We start from the raw sequence: 17,488 nt of genomic DNA, 5'->3' as shown, positions 1-17,488 counted from the left end.
CCTCCCAATTCAAGAGGATTAGATTACCGAAGCCTTTGCAGAACAATTGCTAGACAAAAAAAGGTGGTCGGTGAATTCCAAGGAGATTAAATACCTTTATCTTGAAAAACACCAGCTCACCATCGGGCTTCAAAGGAACACAAATACGACACCAGGCTGTGAAAAGCAGGGTCCCCTTTCAAGGATGGAAAAGAGGCCATGACAGAGACTCCTGAGATCCTTAGAGAGTAGGAAGTTTGCTGTCTGGCACAGTGGGAATGAGAGTGTGAGACATCTTAGCAAGAGTGGGGGCGTGTGAGGAGAGGAGGGGCATTCTGGAGATGGTTTCCTTTCTCTTTCTATTCAGGGGGCCCAGCCCAGTTATCCTGGGTCTCTGGTTTCTCTGGTTTGAGCCAAGGCTGTAAACCCGAATGTGGGAGTTGAGATAGTGCCTCAGAGAGATACTTGCAGAGGAAGCCTCCCTGATCAAATCAGATTTATTGCTGGGAGACGCCGAAACTCCCGGCGGGGGCAGAGAGGTCCAGAAGGCACAATGGAGGCAAAGGGTGGCCCAAGCGAGTCTGTAACAAAGGAGGCCACTGATTACAAAGGCCACAGCACAACTTTGTCTCGAAACTGAGCCAAGATTAAGTCAATAAATCATCGATTCAAACATCTGATGTTTCACTGGAGAGAAGGCGATTTTATAAGGTGACTACTGTACACGGGACCCTCTTGCCAGTTGCTCTGGGCTGGAGGCACCGTCAGGATTAGCGTGAGTTCTGTAGTTACAGGGACTGGTGGTGTGGGCTCAGCCTCTGGCTTCAGTTTGGATTCTGGCACTGCCGCTTGTCAGCCATGTAGCCTTGGACAAGCTACCCGACTACTCTGTACCTTAGTTCCTTGTCAAGAAAATGGAGATAAAGGTAGTGCCTGTTGCAGAGGGCGGCTGTAAGGATTGAATTACAGTGGTTGGCCTAGTAGCTTTACTCATAGTCTTTGTCGTTAGTTGCTGTAAAGTTGGCTCCGACTCATATCAACCCCGTGTACAACAAAACCAACTGTTGCCTGGTCCTGCTCTATCTTCATGATCATTGATATGCTCGAGGCCATTGTGTTCAACCTAGGGGCTCATCTTCCAGCACTATATTCAACAGTATTCTGTTTTGAGCCATAGGATTTTCATTGACTAATGTTCAGAAGTAGGTCACCCGGCGTTCCTCCCTAGTCTGTCTTAGTCTGGAAGCTCCTCTGAAACCTGTCTACCATGGGTGACCCTGCTGATATTTGAAATCCTAGTGCCATACGTTCCAGCTTCATAGCAACACACAAGTCACCAAAAAGTATGACAAACTGACAGATGGGTGGTAGTGGTAAATTCTCATGAAGATCAGCTGCACTTCATAAAAAGCGTTAGCTTTAGAGTCAGACTTACTCAGACTCACCTCTTAGCTGTGAAGACTTGGGCAACTTACTTAATCTCTCTGATTTTCTGCTTTAACTATAAAATGGGGGCAGTAAAGCCTGTTTTATGGTATTTTTAATAACTGAATGAGGCAGCAAATGTTTTTAAAATGAGCTGGCTGAGCTCATATTTTGATAGATTATAAAATGCCTGTCCCATACTTAGTGTTTTGATGAATTGTAAAATTCATCATCTGCCTCTTCCATCTCTGTTCTATTTTGTACCCCTTTTCCTACTTTCCTGTTGTCACTCTCTCTAGTATCTGCTATGTCTAATCAATGGATGTCACCGAGAATGCAAGAAGAAATGGCGAGCATACTGTTACAGTCCTCAACAGTGCAAGCATAATGAATCACTTTCTGTTTTCTGGGAAGGCCACATAGGCCAGCTCACACATGGGCATGTGAAGTTGCTATTTACAACAGATAAGTCTGTGGAAATGGGCCATTTAATATGTTTGCACGGATGTAGGTGAGCATGGTTCGGAAGTAGAACATGCTTGAAAGCCATGTTGGTCAAAGAATCCGTGTTCTTGTCCAATATTTTTAATATGTGAATATTGCACAGAGCTCAGCACCTAGTACAGTGCTTAGCTCACGGAAGCTCCTCAATAAAGACCTGTTTACTGAAGTCAGAGATGAATATGTTGTCCCTCGATGGGATTGTGACATGAGGCTGTCCCCTCTCTGTATATGTGGATCCTCTGCATCTGCCTCAGTGGCTCCTGTGGCCTCTGCCTCTTTGCCTCTCCAGCTACAGCCACCCCCTCTTTGTTCAAAAGGAACCTCCCCTCTGCATCTCAGTCACAAGCTTCCACCCTGCTACCAGGAGATAGGAGTTCCAGGGCAGTGTGCACGGTTACTGTGCTCCACTGCTAACCAGAAGGCTGGAGGCTCCAGTCTACCCAGTGGCACCTTGGAAGAAAGACCTGATGATCTACTTCTGAAAAAGCAGCCACTGAAAACCCTACGGGATCACCATGAGTCAGAGTCCACTCAATGGCAACAGGTTTTTGTTGCTGTTGTTGTTACCAGGAGATGCGGAAAGGTTTTAGGCTTTTAAGGTCTAAAGATAAAGATGCAGCTGCACCCTAGAAGTGATTATTATCCAGTCAGAGCTGAAGGAAGAGCAGATGGGTAGGTGGGTGGGAGGAGATTCAAATCTCTTCAAGGTGCTCTCTTCCAGTTTGCCATTCCCTTCTGTAGTTCTAGAGACAAAGGAAGTTATTCGTTTGCATTTGTGAGCTAGCATTTGTATTTGTGAGCAATTTGTGAGTGACACCAAAGTTCGTGTTTAACCAACCAGGAGTTTGCAAGGCAAGCTTTATTCTGTTTCAGCTAATGCAGCATTATTACATACTGGGGCCTAATCGAGGCTAGAGATGCAAGTGTCAGGAGAAAATCCCCATTCTAAAAGCCATCTGTCTGTGTGTGGCTTATTGTGGTCCCATCTGGAGAAGGAAGGGTGGGGTGGTAAGATGGCTTCCCAGTACCCCTTGCAGGTGCTTCAGTGTCTGTGAGTGCCACGAGGGCTTTCTAGTCAGGCTAGAGGGAGCCCACATCACAGTCTGCTTCTGATTAATGGCTGTGTGCTGGGGAAGGCATTTGACTTCTAGGAGAATGACTGATGACAGTGTTAAATGGAACTGCTGCGCTCTCCTAACGCTCACTTCCCGCTTCCCGCTCCATCTGTTTCTCAGCTCTGACTATGCCAGCAATCTATTCTTGCTTCCACTTCCCAATAAGTTCCTAAAGGGAGGAGTGATATACAAGCCTCTCTCCTGTGGGGAGGAGGCCCCTCAGCCAAGAATCAGCACTTGGAGCCAGCACCCAGGATTAACATGCTGGCCCTGAAACACCAGAAGGACTTGTGGGTGTTTCGGTGACTCACGGCTTCTACCAGAATCCCGTGAAAACCTCAGCTCCTTCAAGACGCTTTACCTGATCTGACCAGAATTATCCTAGCACAGATCATATGTCCATCATAACCCTTTCCGGCCCCACCACGCCTGCCTCGGACCCGGAACGGTCAGTTCACACCATGATTATCCATGTCAGTGTTCAGACCCATGTTGGCCAGCCACTCAGTAGTTCCGTGCCGCCTGCCTCTGTGACCAGGCAGGGCATGCTCAAAGACGTGCTGCCTCATTTTACTATTATTTTAAACAACATCTCATTAGGAATGGATACATATCACAGTATGGATTTCCAGAGCTTTTAATAATGCAGTCCTCTGTATCTGCGGTGTCTTTATCCTCTTTTTTTCTGCTCATTCTTTCAACAAACATTTATGAAGCTCTTATCATGGACAAGGTACCATGATTGTGGGGTTATAGAATTGAAGAAGGTATGGTTCTTACCCTCAAGGAGTTCACAATCTAGTGGGAAATACTGATATGCAAACATAAATTAATGCATTATTTATGTGATAGTAGAGTGATACACAATGCATTGGTAATGCCCAAAAGAGGTATAAAGAACAGATAAGATCAGAGGAAGTGGCCTGGAGGAAGTGATCCCTGAGCTAAGTCTTAAGGAAAGGTTGGCGGTAGCCAGGTGTGGGGCTGGGGCTGGGGGTAGGCTCCAGGCAAAGGTGCTAACATGAGCAAAGAGACAGAAGGTGGGAGCAACAGTGGTGTGTGGTGGGAACTATAAGCAGTTCTGGGTTGCTAGCGAATGTGTCACAGTTAGGTTTTGCATTTCAGAAAGATCACTCAGGCAACTATGTGGAGTGGAGTTGAGGAGGACACAGCTAAAAGCAGGGAAATCTCAGAGGCTGCTGCAGTGGTCCAAGCAAGATGATGGGGGCTTGGACTTGGGAAGTGGCAGGAGGAATAGAGAGAAGGGTGAGACATTGAAAACTATTTCAGAAGTAAGATCATCAGGACTTGGAAATTGCCAGGGCATGGAGGAGAGGCAAGAGACCACATGCCAGAAAATGAGGAGAGAATGGTATCCCTGAGCAAGCAAAGGTGATTGAGAAGATCAGAAGAGAGCATGGCTTTACAAAAACCAAGAAAGGGGTGTGGTTGACAAGGTCAAGTGCTAAGAGAGCTCAAGTAAGATGTGGACTGGAAATTCTTCAGTGGCTAGAAACAGTGTTCATCAGTGACCTTGGTGAGGGCAGTGGTATAAGGCCAAATTGCATGAGATGAGGAAATAGGAAGGACAAAAGTAAATTCAGAGCTAAATCAGTTTCTCCCTTCAGATATCATAGAGTAGCTGGGGCCTGAAAGCTTTTCAAGGGTCCAGAGTTACATTTGAGGTCTGGAAAAAAAAAAAAAATTATTGTGTTGCCCTATGAGGTTCCATGCCCTGGAGCAGTCAAACCAATGAAATGTACTCCAAGTCAGAAAGAGTAAGAAAGTTTATTTAGGAGATGTGTACACCACCAGGAACCTGACAGCAACAGCGACTGTCTCTATGGAGTCCCAAAGAGCAGTTTTACATTAGAGCTTAGGTAGAATTTTTAGAAGGGTTATAAGTGTCTTTGTAGCCTGCAGATGGCATGGCCAGAGGAATTACTCATTACAAGATAATGACATAAGACCCTTTATCAGACTAAAGAGATGCATGCCCGACATCTCCTTATCAGGTTGAAGATATACATATCAGACACCTGGGCTCTGATGTCCCTGTAGGGATTGTAAGTTACAGGTGGTCCAACAGAACAAAACAAAGTTATCTGCAACAGATCAAACAGAGAACAGAGTCATTAGCATTAGGTCAGAAGAAAGTCATTAAGAAAGGTATGCAAGTCATTAAGAAAGGTATGCAAGTCATTAAGAAAGGTATGCGAAGGAGGAGGCAGGCAGAGGAAGGAGAAAAACTTATAGGTGCATCTTTCATCATGGCATTAGTTATGTCAAGTCCATTTTGAAAAGGAGAAAACATGCTGGGGAGTATTAGGGTCACAATTGGCTTAAAAATGCAAGCAGAAAATTGCAAAATTTAATTAAGACATGTTTAAGTATCTCCAGGATGTAACATTGTTTCAACTTCATTAATTTTTAAATTTAATATTTGTGAAAACTTCATTACATTTAGAAACGATTTTTTGGTTAGATTTTCTCATCTTGCAAACATTCCCCTGTATTCACACTAATTGCTGAGAAATCACAGCCAATTGTAAATTAACTGCCTCTTGCTGCTCAGTAATACTGTAAGCAAAATTTTAAAAATGCATTTAACATAAGATGTGGGTGCATTTCTGGCATTTCTGTGAGATGGGGCCTCCAAGCAGAAGAATTTAAGGGTTTCAGAATGTCTCAGAATAGCTCTGATACGGACAACGCTTTGAAAAACCTTGGCCATGGAAACCAGGAGAGAGAAAGGGTGTTCACTAGACAAAGTTGGAGGGTGGAGGAGGATTTTTTGGTTTTCTTTAAGAAGGGAGAAACTTGAGTGTGTGCATGTGCTGAAAGAAAGAGTCCGTGGGGAGGGAAAGATTGTAGGAGGGCCAGGTGGCTACTGATAGAAAGGCAGGGGAAACAGCTGGAGTTCAGGGGGCGAAACCGGTCCAGAGGAGAGAAGAACACCTCCTCACAGGAACAGGAAGTGAGGTGGCTGAGGCCCTTCAAGAGGATCCTAGTCCTTCTATGTCAGGCAGAACTATTCCAAGGTGACGGTGGAGTCTAGTAGTATTTCAGTACCTTGGGGACTCCTTTTACTGAGCAGGTGGCCATCCTTACTATCACGGTTGTCACCTCCCCTTCATCGGGGGTCTCCCTCCAACCTCTCTCCACAGGGGCTGTCTGGGGAAACTAGTTCATCCATGAGGCTCAAACACACATCCTACAATTGCTCAGTTCTCACCACCCCTCACATCTGCCTGCACATCCCTGCTACATCCTTGACGCATCCCCTCTCGCATCCCTTTTGTGGGTATTTCCCTCTGGGCTCCCTAACTCGCAGTTCCCCATTCATGTAGATCTGATGCCCCATGCCCCCAGGTCAAAACCTACGGCCCAAATGGCCCCAGGTTAGAGGGGGAGGTGTTCAAATGAACCCCAATCACCTTCCTTCTGGAAGGTAGAAATCTGTTTCCTTAGGATGGTGTGGATCTGCAGGCCAGAGTATGTAGTAATATGTGAAAATGCTTTATGAACAGCAAAATCCTATACAACTATAACTTAAGGTGTAGTGTAATACAAAACAATAGACAACCATTTGGAGCTTTGTGAAAGGAAACCCAAGGCAGTTTGAAACAACTAGGCAGGGCTATGTCTATGGCTTTCCAAGGTATAGAAAGAAGGTGGTGTCAGATTTCTGCTTCTGAACCGCGACTCATCTCACGTGCTGTGGGAAGCTTTCCCTGACACTGACATAGTTCCGTGTTCAGCGATGACACTACTGATAGAACAAGCATTCAGATGGGCAAGCATTCCTAAAAAGCACAGGACATAAGCTACTCTCCTAGACATTTCCAAAGATGCCATCTGATTTATGACTGTGGCCCCTGTTCAGTCAGGCTTTCATGTGTTTATGACACTCTGCCTAAAGCTTGTATTTCTCTAAAGCCAGAAAAAGCATTCAGACTATCAATTCAGCTAAACTCAACGCTGGACACTATGGAAATGAAACAACCATATCATTCTCCACATAGTATATATGCCAGCTGCTGTGCTAGCCAATGAGGATACAGTACCTGGTTTCAGCAACTCACAGTGTAGTACAGTGCTTCCAAAAAATATCAGTTTGCAAACTAATTTTAGGCCTGGCCGGAAAGGAATCAGCTGTGTAGTTTGCTAAAGCATACAGATTGCTGGGCCCCATCTGCAGAGATACTGACGTAACAGGTCTGGGGTAGGAACTGGGAATCTGTATTTTAACAAGCTTCCAAGGTGGTTCTGATGGCAGCCAGGTCTGGTGGGATAAAAAATTTCACTTTCTAAATAAGTGTTTTAGTAGCATGGTAATACAGACAGGTAAACATAATTTTTCCTATCCATGGTTTGGTCAAGACAGTTGCTTTACACGAAATGAATACAAGGTGAGGAAGATTGACTAAAATTGTTATGAAACTGCTAGAATTTGCAGAAATTTTGGTGGTGCATCTCTACAGGCTAAATCAAATTTGTCCTGAGCCCTTTTCTTAAGAGGAGGCTTACCTTCCCACCCCTAGACACCCTTTTGTATCTCATTAGTCTTGTCCATTTGCAACTAGGTCTCCCCCCTACTTTTACTCCAGCCATGTTGCCTCCCCCACCTCAAAAAAAATGCCCCAAACTCAAATGCTCCATAGTCAAAAAAAAACCTGCTCAAACAGCCCCAGGTTAGAAGGGCAACTGTTCAGGTGAATTCAGTCTCTTCAAGGAATGTGCATCTAAAGTGCCTGCAAGACTCAAATTCTGGTCGTTTAAATGACTTTCACCATTTTTGGTAGAAGGATTATGTTTTCCAGTCATTTTACGCTGTTTTTTGTTGTTCTTGTTGTTCTTGTTATCACTTTCTTACAGGCCTGGGAATGGAGAATATTGGTGGAATCTTTGTGGTTCTTATTTGTGGCTTAATCGTGGCCATTTTTATGGCAATGTTGGAGTTCTTATGGACTCTCCGACACTCAGAAGCAACTGAGGTAAACTTCCAAAGGAGTACTAATAGTGTTGACAGATGGGGCAAAGTTTACCCTTTCCAACAGAAGTCATTTCAAACAGGATGGAATACCAGTAGAACAAACAGTGCAGTGGAAAAGAATTCCCGAGCCGAGGGCAGGAGTCTGAGTGATTTCTTCATCACTGATTTCGTGCATTTAATTATGCAGCCACAGAAAAGGGCTCTTAACCTCTCTGGGCTTCACAGTCTTCTTTGAAATGGCCCATCATAAATAAATATAATATGGGAAAATGGTTATGAATAGCAAAATCCTATATTCAGCTATAATTTCAGGTGTAGTATAGCACAGAAAAACAGGTGCACATACCAGGTGACTAATGGAAAAGATGATCGCAGTCCTTTGATTCTGAGTATGTTTGTTGCTTTACGTGTCAAGACACACTTAGAGATACCCCAACTCACTTTAGCCCAAGAATTATGTCTTCTCAGACATTTTGAATAAGTTTAACTTCCCAACCTATGGCATAGAGACTGGGTTAATATAAACTTCAGATAGATTGGAGAGTCTGAGAAGGAGGAAGCCTTTATCCTACTCTCCTTCCATCCTCACCCCAGAGAAGGGGCACGACTCAATGGCATTATTAGATTTGTAAAGTGCATTAGACTCTATCTCCATCTCCCAACTCTGGAATTTCCTAAAACCTCCTTCCCTGATGGCCACTGGTGAGGAATCTCCTAACTGTGCAGATGGTGCCCCTCTGAATGTATGCAGTTCTGCCCCACGTAGGACCTCCATACAACACTGCTGCCATTCCTTGTCCTCTTCTCTGCTCTCCCGCACAATCACAGGTATTGTCACACCCAGCTACTCCGGGATTATCCTCTTTCTCCCTGTATTTTTTTTCTGCCTGCCCTCTCCCTATTTATGGTATTTATTTTTCTCATTTAGTGAGAATATATATACATTTTGCTACAGAAATATTAATGTGTTTCAATATCACGTCTGGCCCAGACCCCACTGGGTGTGATACATAAATACTGCATATGCATTGCATTACCCGTTGAGTCAATCCTCATTCATAGCGACCCTATAGGACACAGCAGAACTGCCCCCATAGGATTTCCAAGGCTGTATTCTTTTTATTCTTCATGGAAGCAGACTGCCACTTCTCCTGTGGTGCGGCTGGAGGATTCGAACCACCAGCCCTTTGGTTCACGGCAGAGCACTTTAACCACTGCACCACCAGGGCTACTTGTATTACTTTCCTAAAATCCAAAATATTCAGAATTCTGCACCACAGTTGGACCCAAGCGTTTCCTATGAGGAGATGCTGGGCCTGTAGTAACAGTACTTGCTGTTGTCTTTCTTGTTAGTTACCATTATAGTGCATCGCCTCCAGCCATAGCCAGCAGACTAAAAGAAAGGAGAACATTTAACTTGAGAAAAGAATGCTCCTGTGGACTTGGCAGCTTTTCCAAGCACAGGTTTCCCCCATTATCCACAAGTAGAGTGTTCCTATGAAACCTTTCATAAGCCAAAATGGTGTAAAGCAAAGAAACAATTAGCCATTAATTTATGTGAGAAAATGAACATTCCCAGACCCCAAAATCATACCAAATAACACATAAACCCTAAAATAACACTAACAAAGCTACGGCGGCTTGGTGTTGAGATGCTGAGTGTAGTTCCCGGGGAAGGAGCCGCTGTCACTGCCCCACACAGGGTGCCCGCTCTGCTCCCTCTCTAACTGCTCACTGGAAAACAAACGCTGATCACAATTTCCGCTTTTCACCGTTTTTCGTAAAAGCAAAAATCCTCTTTGGATTTCTGTCAGTTAGCGAAAACAGGTACTAATGCAGGTCCTTCATGAAAGCGAAGTGGCCTAAAGCGAACTTCAGAGCAACAGAACACCTGTACTTGAAAGACTGACATGCATTGAAGGGTTATTTGTTTAGTGGGCTTCAAGGTCCAAATTGTACTGGGATCAAGGGATGAAAATTTCAGGGAGAGGAACTGTTGGCTCAACAGAAGGATTTAGCAGCTAGAATTGTGCAAGATCCTGAGGTTGCTGACTTTGAAGGTGTTCAAACCTGGGCAACCAGCTGGCTGGGCGGCTATAGAGCATGTTTGGACGTAAATGGGCGGTGGGAGTGAGGCGATGGATTGAAAGGTCTTCAGGGTTCCATCCGTACCTGGGACTGTGTGATTCTGTGACACCCCCCCCCCCACCCCCAGCCCGCAGCAGACCCGCAGGGAACCCGCGGGGGCTGTTCTGAGAGGCCTGGCTGTGACCTCCCTGTTTCCTCCAGGTGTCCGTCTGCCAGGAGATGGTGAGCGAGCTGCGGAGCATCGTCCTGTGTCAGGACAGTGTCCATCCCCGGCGGCGGCGCGCTGGGGTGCCGCAGCCCCGACCCCCCATCCCCGAGGAGCGCCGGCCCCGGGGCACGGCCACGCTCAGCAACGGCAAGCTGTGCGGGGCCGGAGAGTCCGACCCCCTCGCCCAGAGACTGGCCCAGGAGGCCGCCCTGGTGGCCCGCGGCTGCACACACATCCGGGTCTGCCCCGAGTGCCGCCGGTTCCAGGGCCTGCGGGCGCGGCCGTCGCCCTCCCGCAGCGAGGAGAGCCTGGAGTGGGAGAAGACCACCAACAGCAGCGAGCCCGAGTAGCCTGGGCGGCGGCGGGAGCCTGCGCGGCCAGGTGGGGAGGCGGCAGGGCCCGGGCGGGCGCCTGCTGTCTGCCCAGAGCCGGCCTTTGTACAGCGTGGAAGCTTCTCTCCGGATTTTGGATACAGTAACTTTGGAAAACGATCAAAGAGCCTGGCCCCCGCCAGAGACAGCGCCCTAGTCAGGGAGCGGGGTCCACCCGGAGACCTTGCGAGCAAGTGGCGATGGGGACGCTCTCCCTCCCAGGCACAAGGAGCCCCACTTCTCCCATCGGGCCTTTCCCTGCCACCAAAATAACATAGCGTCTGGAGTGGGGCCCCTGCCCGGCCAGACCTGTCCAATAGTGGGTGGAATCACCAGTGGACTGTCCCCCTAGGACAGGGCCATTGTACCCTGGGTCTAGTTCTCACAAGAAAAAAAAATTAAAGTCAACAGGGAAGTTTTGTTTTCTGGTTTTGTATGTTTTTTTCTTTTCCCTTTTCTTTCCTTCCTCCTTTTGTTGTCTTCTTGTTCCTGTTGTTTTGTTTTTTGGAGGGGGAGGCTGGGGTTAGGGAATGGAAGTCTAAATAATTCCTGTTCCTCTTCCTGAATTTTAGGATGTGGAGTCGATGCATCCGATTTCGGGTGCTGAAGTCTCCTTTCTGTGTGGTGATTGGGGTCAGGGAGTGTAGGAATCTTGGGAAGAATAAGTTGGAAAGTCTCAAATAAAAGTCCATTAAAGCAATTTTTAAAATGCCCCCCCCCCAAAAAAAATCCATAGTCTACTCAAAGAGGCCTTGAATGCCTGGGATTTCAGGGGTTGGTGTCTTTTCTTTCTCTTTCTCTGACTCTCACTATTACTGGGTTTGATTTGGGCTTCTGTGAATGTGGTCTCTGAAGATGGACAGGGTCCCAGGGGAGCAGAATGCACCAAGTACAAGGAGCCGGGCCAAGTGGATACAGTGCTCCATACCGTGGCCTGGGCTTCGGTTGGCAAGTGCTGTTTGTGGAGGAGGAAGACAGGCCACCTCTTAGTATGCTGCATACCTTGTCAACTGCATCTCTTTTTAACCAAACTCAGTGTCTGTCTATGAAGCCAGGTCCCCAGGTATCATAGATTGGTAGGTTTCTTGCTACTGGACTTGAGATATGTTGTCAGGAAGGATCAGTCCCTGCAGAAGTACATCACGCTTGGTAAAGTAGAGGGCAAAAAAGAGGAAGACCTTCAATGAGATGGACTGACACAGTGGCTGCAACAGTGGGCTTAAGCATAACAATGATTGTGAGGATGGTGCAGGACCGGGCAGTGTTTCATTCTGTTGTATGCAACCGACTTGATGGCACCTCACAACAACAGACTTGAGACCCGGGTGCAAGTGTATGTGTTTGCATGTGTTTATGTGTGTGAGTGTGTGTGTGTGTGTTTATTAAATGGAAAGACCTTAAGTAGTCAAGAATTTGCCAGGTTCCTGGGAGAGAAGTAAGAGTCTCGTAGCCAATACACAGGCTTGGGAACTAGTAACTCTTAAGTTTTAACCTCAGTTTGGGCAATAGCTCCTTTTGTGAGACTTTAGATAAAGCATTTAACTTCTTTTCCATTCACAAAATAGAAGTTACTGATGTTTTCCAGGTTATGGTATGACTGCTAGGTAATGCTCGACTTTGCCAGGAGTTTGGGAGGTCGTGAGCACTCGTCTGATGGAAGGGGTGCGGCTTCCCTGCAGCTGCTTGACCTTTGCTTGGCTTCACCACCTGGGAGTTTCATGCAGAGTTTCCATTTTCTGATGGAAAACAAATTCTATGCAACTTCTGATTGTAAACTTAGAAAACCTAAAAGGAGAGAAAAATAAACAGCCGCTACCACCACCTCCACCTCCGCCACCTCCACCACCACCTTGAATTGAATTGTCCTCGAATTGCTTCTGTTTTGAATGTACTAAAATAAAGACATCTTTGGAAGACGACAAGCTTAATTCCATGTGTTTGCCATTGGGTAGGTCAGCGTCCTGTGTCAGGGCGATTAGTTGGAGCTGCCATCCTGGGGTCAAGTGGTACCCTGATGATTCCTGTTAAAGATGCCAGTTGTGTCCTAAATTGACCTCTCATGGATTTGAGTCCTTTATCTTTTTTCTCTTTAACCATCAAATGACAGCAAGTGGTACAGGACACGAGTGTTTTTTAAACCACCTTGCCTCCATCCTAGTGGTGAAACATCGATTTAGTGGGAAGGACACCCAGAGGCCCACTGACCGAAGACCCCAGTGGTGCCATCTGCTCTCCACCCCACACTCCATCCCTTGCTTCTGACAATGTGGTCTGTACTGCCAGATCACATTTGGGGTGGGAAGGGTTGTTTTTTTAAAACTCGTTTTTATGAGCAGGAGATCTTGACCAATAGCAAACTTTTTTTAATGGATTAGTGAAATAAATGTCCCCAAGAATCATTTTACAGTCTGTTTCTTTCACCGTGTGGAATGAAGACTGGGCACTAGGCAGTTCCTGTTAGCTGCAGAGCCCATCGCTGCACCTCACTCCGGCTGGTGAGAACTTGCAACCAGCTAGTTTTCTTCCTCAGTTTGTCTCCACTTTTGGTCTGTTGGTTGTTGGCTTTCTTTTCCATTCTGTATTTTCTATCTGACTCTGTATACTAAAGCAGTTTTTTCTTGTCTGTTTTTCTTTGTCTGGAATATTTACAATAAAACGGAAACAAACCCCGAAATGTTAGTGATGGGTGAAAGCGGCTTTGGTTTGGAAAGTATGGTTTGGTGTGTCCAGGTACTCTAAAACCAAATAAAAATACAAACCCAGTTTGTGTCTTCCCCTCCACCTGCCCTCCTCTCTCCTGCTCTGTCCACACCTCCTCTCCACTCCCCCAATGCCCTCCAGTTCTTTGTTCAGATCCCAGAAAAGTCTAGGTGGCTCTTTTCAATTTTTAGCCCTGGGAGTCTGAGCCAGTCCCCCCGAAACGGATACACATGTTAATGAAGTTCAGGATTCCTAGGGTCTGGCCTTCCTAAATGTACTTTCAGAGAATAGTCACCTATTGATACCTAGGGTAACTCTAGTCAGATATCACCCCAGATTCCACTGGGAGCTTGAAGATTACATCAATTCAAATATAATACTTTGCTTTATTTCTTTTAATTGCCTCGCAGGGCCCCAACTGTCACAAGATCTCTACCTCAGAATCCAGGTGGGGTGTAAGTTGAGCATGTAGATGGCCGAAAATCTTTTGGCTTCCTCTAATGCGATGCTCACATGAGAATATTCCTCCTGGGAACTTGCCAGCTGGCCCTCTTATTGGTTAGGTGAGACTGAAATATCACGATAACCAACCCACCTGAGGCCACTCTGTGAAAGTTTATTTAATAGTTTTGGATTCGAAAGAGTTTAATTTTCTTCTGGAATCCAAGGGGGACTTCCCCATGGTGGAGGAGTCAAATACACGAGGCCAGAGAGGGCTGGGGCATTTCAGACATGAAAGATTGGTGGCTTGTGCAAAGCTTGAGAGAGCCATTTGTGGCCCTCCAGCCAATGGGGTGTGTGCAGCAAGGTAAAATAGTCTGGAAACGATAAGGGAGATTTGATTCCCTGACTAGTTGTCAAGCTCTCTTGGGGTAAATGACAAAGGGGCCTGTTTGGAAAATTCAGAGAAGGAATCCTTTCATAAAGATTTTGCTTAAAGGTAGTGCTTCCTTCAGGGCCTTCTCAAAGAGAGAAATTAAACCTTTAGTTACTCTGAGCTCTGAGTAACCCCTGTGCTTTTCTGTGGAAAGGAGGTCTCCCCCAACCCCCCCCCCCGCCCCGACGTGCTTCCCACCACCCAAACAGGCAGTGCCTTCAGGGACTGATAACCAAATGGTGTGCCTCAGAGATTGGTGATGACATGCATTCAGAAAACTCTTCCCATGGGGGGAAAATTGTAACTGGGTGTGGCTCCCAGAGAAAAGAAACCTCTGATTTTAGAAGTGAACGGGTCAATAAACCTGTTGTAATTTAAGGGCAATCGGATGAGGGAAGCACTGTTACTACTGATAGAACATTATTATTTACATTTTATTAATTTCATACTAATGTCCAAATCTGACTAATATGCGGGAAAAAAAAAAAAAAACCTAACATTACCATTAAACAAATAGTAGAGCTAGTGCTGAGATCCAGAAAGAAGTCCATGAAGCCAATAAAATGGGATAAATATCCTCTCTGATCAGAAATAACAGAAAAGTTTAGGCACCAAGAAAGTGCATTGAGAAACTGAGCATATAATATGGCTATATATTCATTAAAAATATAAATATTTTACTTGATTGGCTTTATTGAGGCACATCAGGGAATCTATGCATTGTGACTTATGTAGTGTCTGGGGAATTTATCCTATTTACAGGCCCAACTATGTAGAGGCTATATTACCAAGGATGGAGGTCAAATATGTAAGTGCAGAATAAATTATCCTCCTTCTAAAAAATTGGCTAAAGAATCCTGCCCGATCTTCGGTATTCCTTGTGCCCAATCTAATGTTCTCTTTTAATCAAAGGGTCTCTCATCTTGACTACTTTTTGATCGATTGGTGAGTGACCTTGAGAGTATTTCTCAAGCACCCAGCACCACATTATTGCTGTGGGAAGTAATGAGGAAGTAGAAGAAACGATGCGTACCTGCCTGCGGAGACAAAACCACCTATAAGGCACAGTGAAAGGAAAGCACAAAACAACGAAATGCCAGAATGTATGGTGTGGCATATAAACCGCATAGGAACTCAGAAGAGCTGAAGATTCTAGGTACTTAAAGATAGCAAGGGAGGGCTTAGTGGAGGAGGCAGGACCGTGTATTTTGGGTTGTTAAGTTTTATTTTAATGTCTGGAAAAACAAGATTTGCTTCATCTCTATTGGAGTGAAATATGGTTAATTCATGTTGATGAATGCCGCCCTCCTCTGATACAAGATAAATTGTTGCTGCAGTTGTTCTGTTTTCACCCACAGTATTCCCTTTTGAGGGATTCTGGCTCTCGTATTATGCTTCTTCCTGTTCGCTGCCAGCACTGCTCAGAGATTCTCACCACTATCTCATTCCTGGCTTCTTTAAGTGGTATTAGTTGCAGAGACAGACAGCCTAGTCCTACACAATCTAGGAAGACTAAATGAAATGAGCAGTGAGACTGTCTGGAGTGGATTATGGGCTCTTCAAAAAAAAAAAAAAAAGGATTAAACTTTTTAAAATTTGGAGGGAAGGAGCATAAGTACAGAACCAAAGATGTGGAACCAATGTGAAAAATTAATACAGAATCAAATCCCCAAATTTCTGATGTACAGAAACATTTTGATCTATTTTCCTTTTCAGTCCATTAAACTATCTAGCTATCCACGGCAGGAGGAGTCTGCCTGGAAAGTTATTCTACTTGGATTGCTCTGATTAGATTCTTAGTAGCTTTTCCATGAAAAATAGAGTAATGTAGCTTCCATTTCTACATCATCGGTAATCCTACGGCACCAAGTGTGCACGGAGAAAGCATTTTAAATCACGAAAACTTGGCCAAATGTGAGCATCAAAGGACAGCACTTGGAGGCAGGTGAACAACATAGGGCAGCTCTACCAAGGACTGAGTGTGCCCACGAAGCTCAAACGCGGTGATAGGACTTGAAAAATCAGCTTAAAAGAGGATCAGGTGAAAGACAGTGCTATAAACAGATTTAAAGTTATTTCTCTTTGCTCCTTTCTGTTTTTTGCTTTTTAAATAAGATAAACTGGTATGTGCGTGTGTGTGTATGTATGTGTGTGTGTGTGTGCAGTTCAGCACAGACCTGTAGACTCCTGTCAGTGCTTCTTATGTCCCTTTCAAGAGAGAGACACTTTCCGTTATTCAGCCTTTCTCCATGCTTCCAGATGACATTGCTGGGCTTAGTCTTCTGGCTTTCAGTGGCTTAGTTCTCACTGAGTGGTCTTCGATGTAATTTATTTCTAAGCCGCATGTATATGTAGATACAGGAGGGAAAGGTGTTTTTCCCCATTTCTGATTGAGTGAGAAGATGCCTCAGCTGACTCCTTAAAACCTGTCCCTCCTCTATCATCTGCAAAATAAAGTTCCTCTGCCATTAATAAGGGACCAGCAAAAATGTTCCGCCAATAATGCTATTGAGCACGGCCAGTAGAAACAGGAGCGCTGCAGGCGGACTTGCATTTGTACTCCATGCTTATCAATCGCCATGGCCATTTTAGGAAAAAACAATCTTCAAAAAGATCAGACAATGAAATTGTTAAAATGTGAGTGAGTAGACTGGCAGATAAAGCACAGAATTCAGAAACAACATTTTTATTCAGCTAGCATATCTTTTGTTTCAAATAAAACAGCAGGTTTGCTCAGGCTGTCATTATTTCCAGAAGATTCAAGGTCCTCCCTGACCTGGACCCTGATGATTTTTCAATCTTCTCATGAGACTTTCTCACCTACCTTCCATCACCCCACACTGTGGTCAAGCCATACTACTTAGGACTCTTTTTTAATCCTATTTACCCCCATAGTTTTCTACTTCTGTGCCTTTGCTTTGGCAGTTCCCACCCCCTGAACTGCCCATCCCATTTATCTCTACATTGCCAAAGCCTGCCCACATTTAAGATCCAGCTTAAATACCATCTCCCTGTGAAGTCTTCCATGATCCCTGCTCCCAAGGAAGGAAGGAATAATGTCTCCCTCTCTCAGCTCCCTCAACCTTTCTTCACAGCCCTTATCACTTTCTACACTGAATTATGTTTTTGACACATCTTGTCTAAAACACCCTCACCTACCAGAGTGAGGCCCTTAAAGTGCAAAGAAAATGCCTGTTCGTCTTTTATTCTTTCACAAAGCGTAGA

General features: G+C 45.2%; 1 protein-coding gene across 1 annotated transcript in view; it reads left to right on the top strand.

Annotated features, from left to right (window-relative positions):
• GRIK4 (glutamate ionotropic receptor kainate type subunit 4) overlaps positions 1-10,665 on the top strand; it is a 363,160-nt gene extending 352,495 nt beyond the window's left edge. The window contains exons 18-19 of the mRNA XM_003418197.3: positions 7,902-8,020; positions 10,309-10,665. Coding sequence (XP_003418245.2) covers positions 7,902-8,020; positions 10,309-10,665 — 476 coding nt within the window. The remainder of the gene's footprint in view (positions 1-7,901; positions 8,021-10,308) is intronic.
• Positions 10,666-17,488: the final 6,823 nt, after the last annotated feature.

The sequence above is a fragment of the Loxodonta africana genome, chromosome 15, assembly GCF_030014295.1.
Source record: "Loxodonta africana isolate mLoxAfr1 chromosome 15, mLoxAfr1.hap2, whole genome shotgun sequence".
Classification (NCBI taxonomy): Eukaryota; Metazoa; Chordata; class Mammalia; order Proboscidea; family Elephantidae; genus Loxodonta; species Loxodonta africana.
The sequence above is the reverse complement of the archived record's forward strand: the minus strand, read 5'-3'. Positions and strand labels throughout refer to the sequence as shown.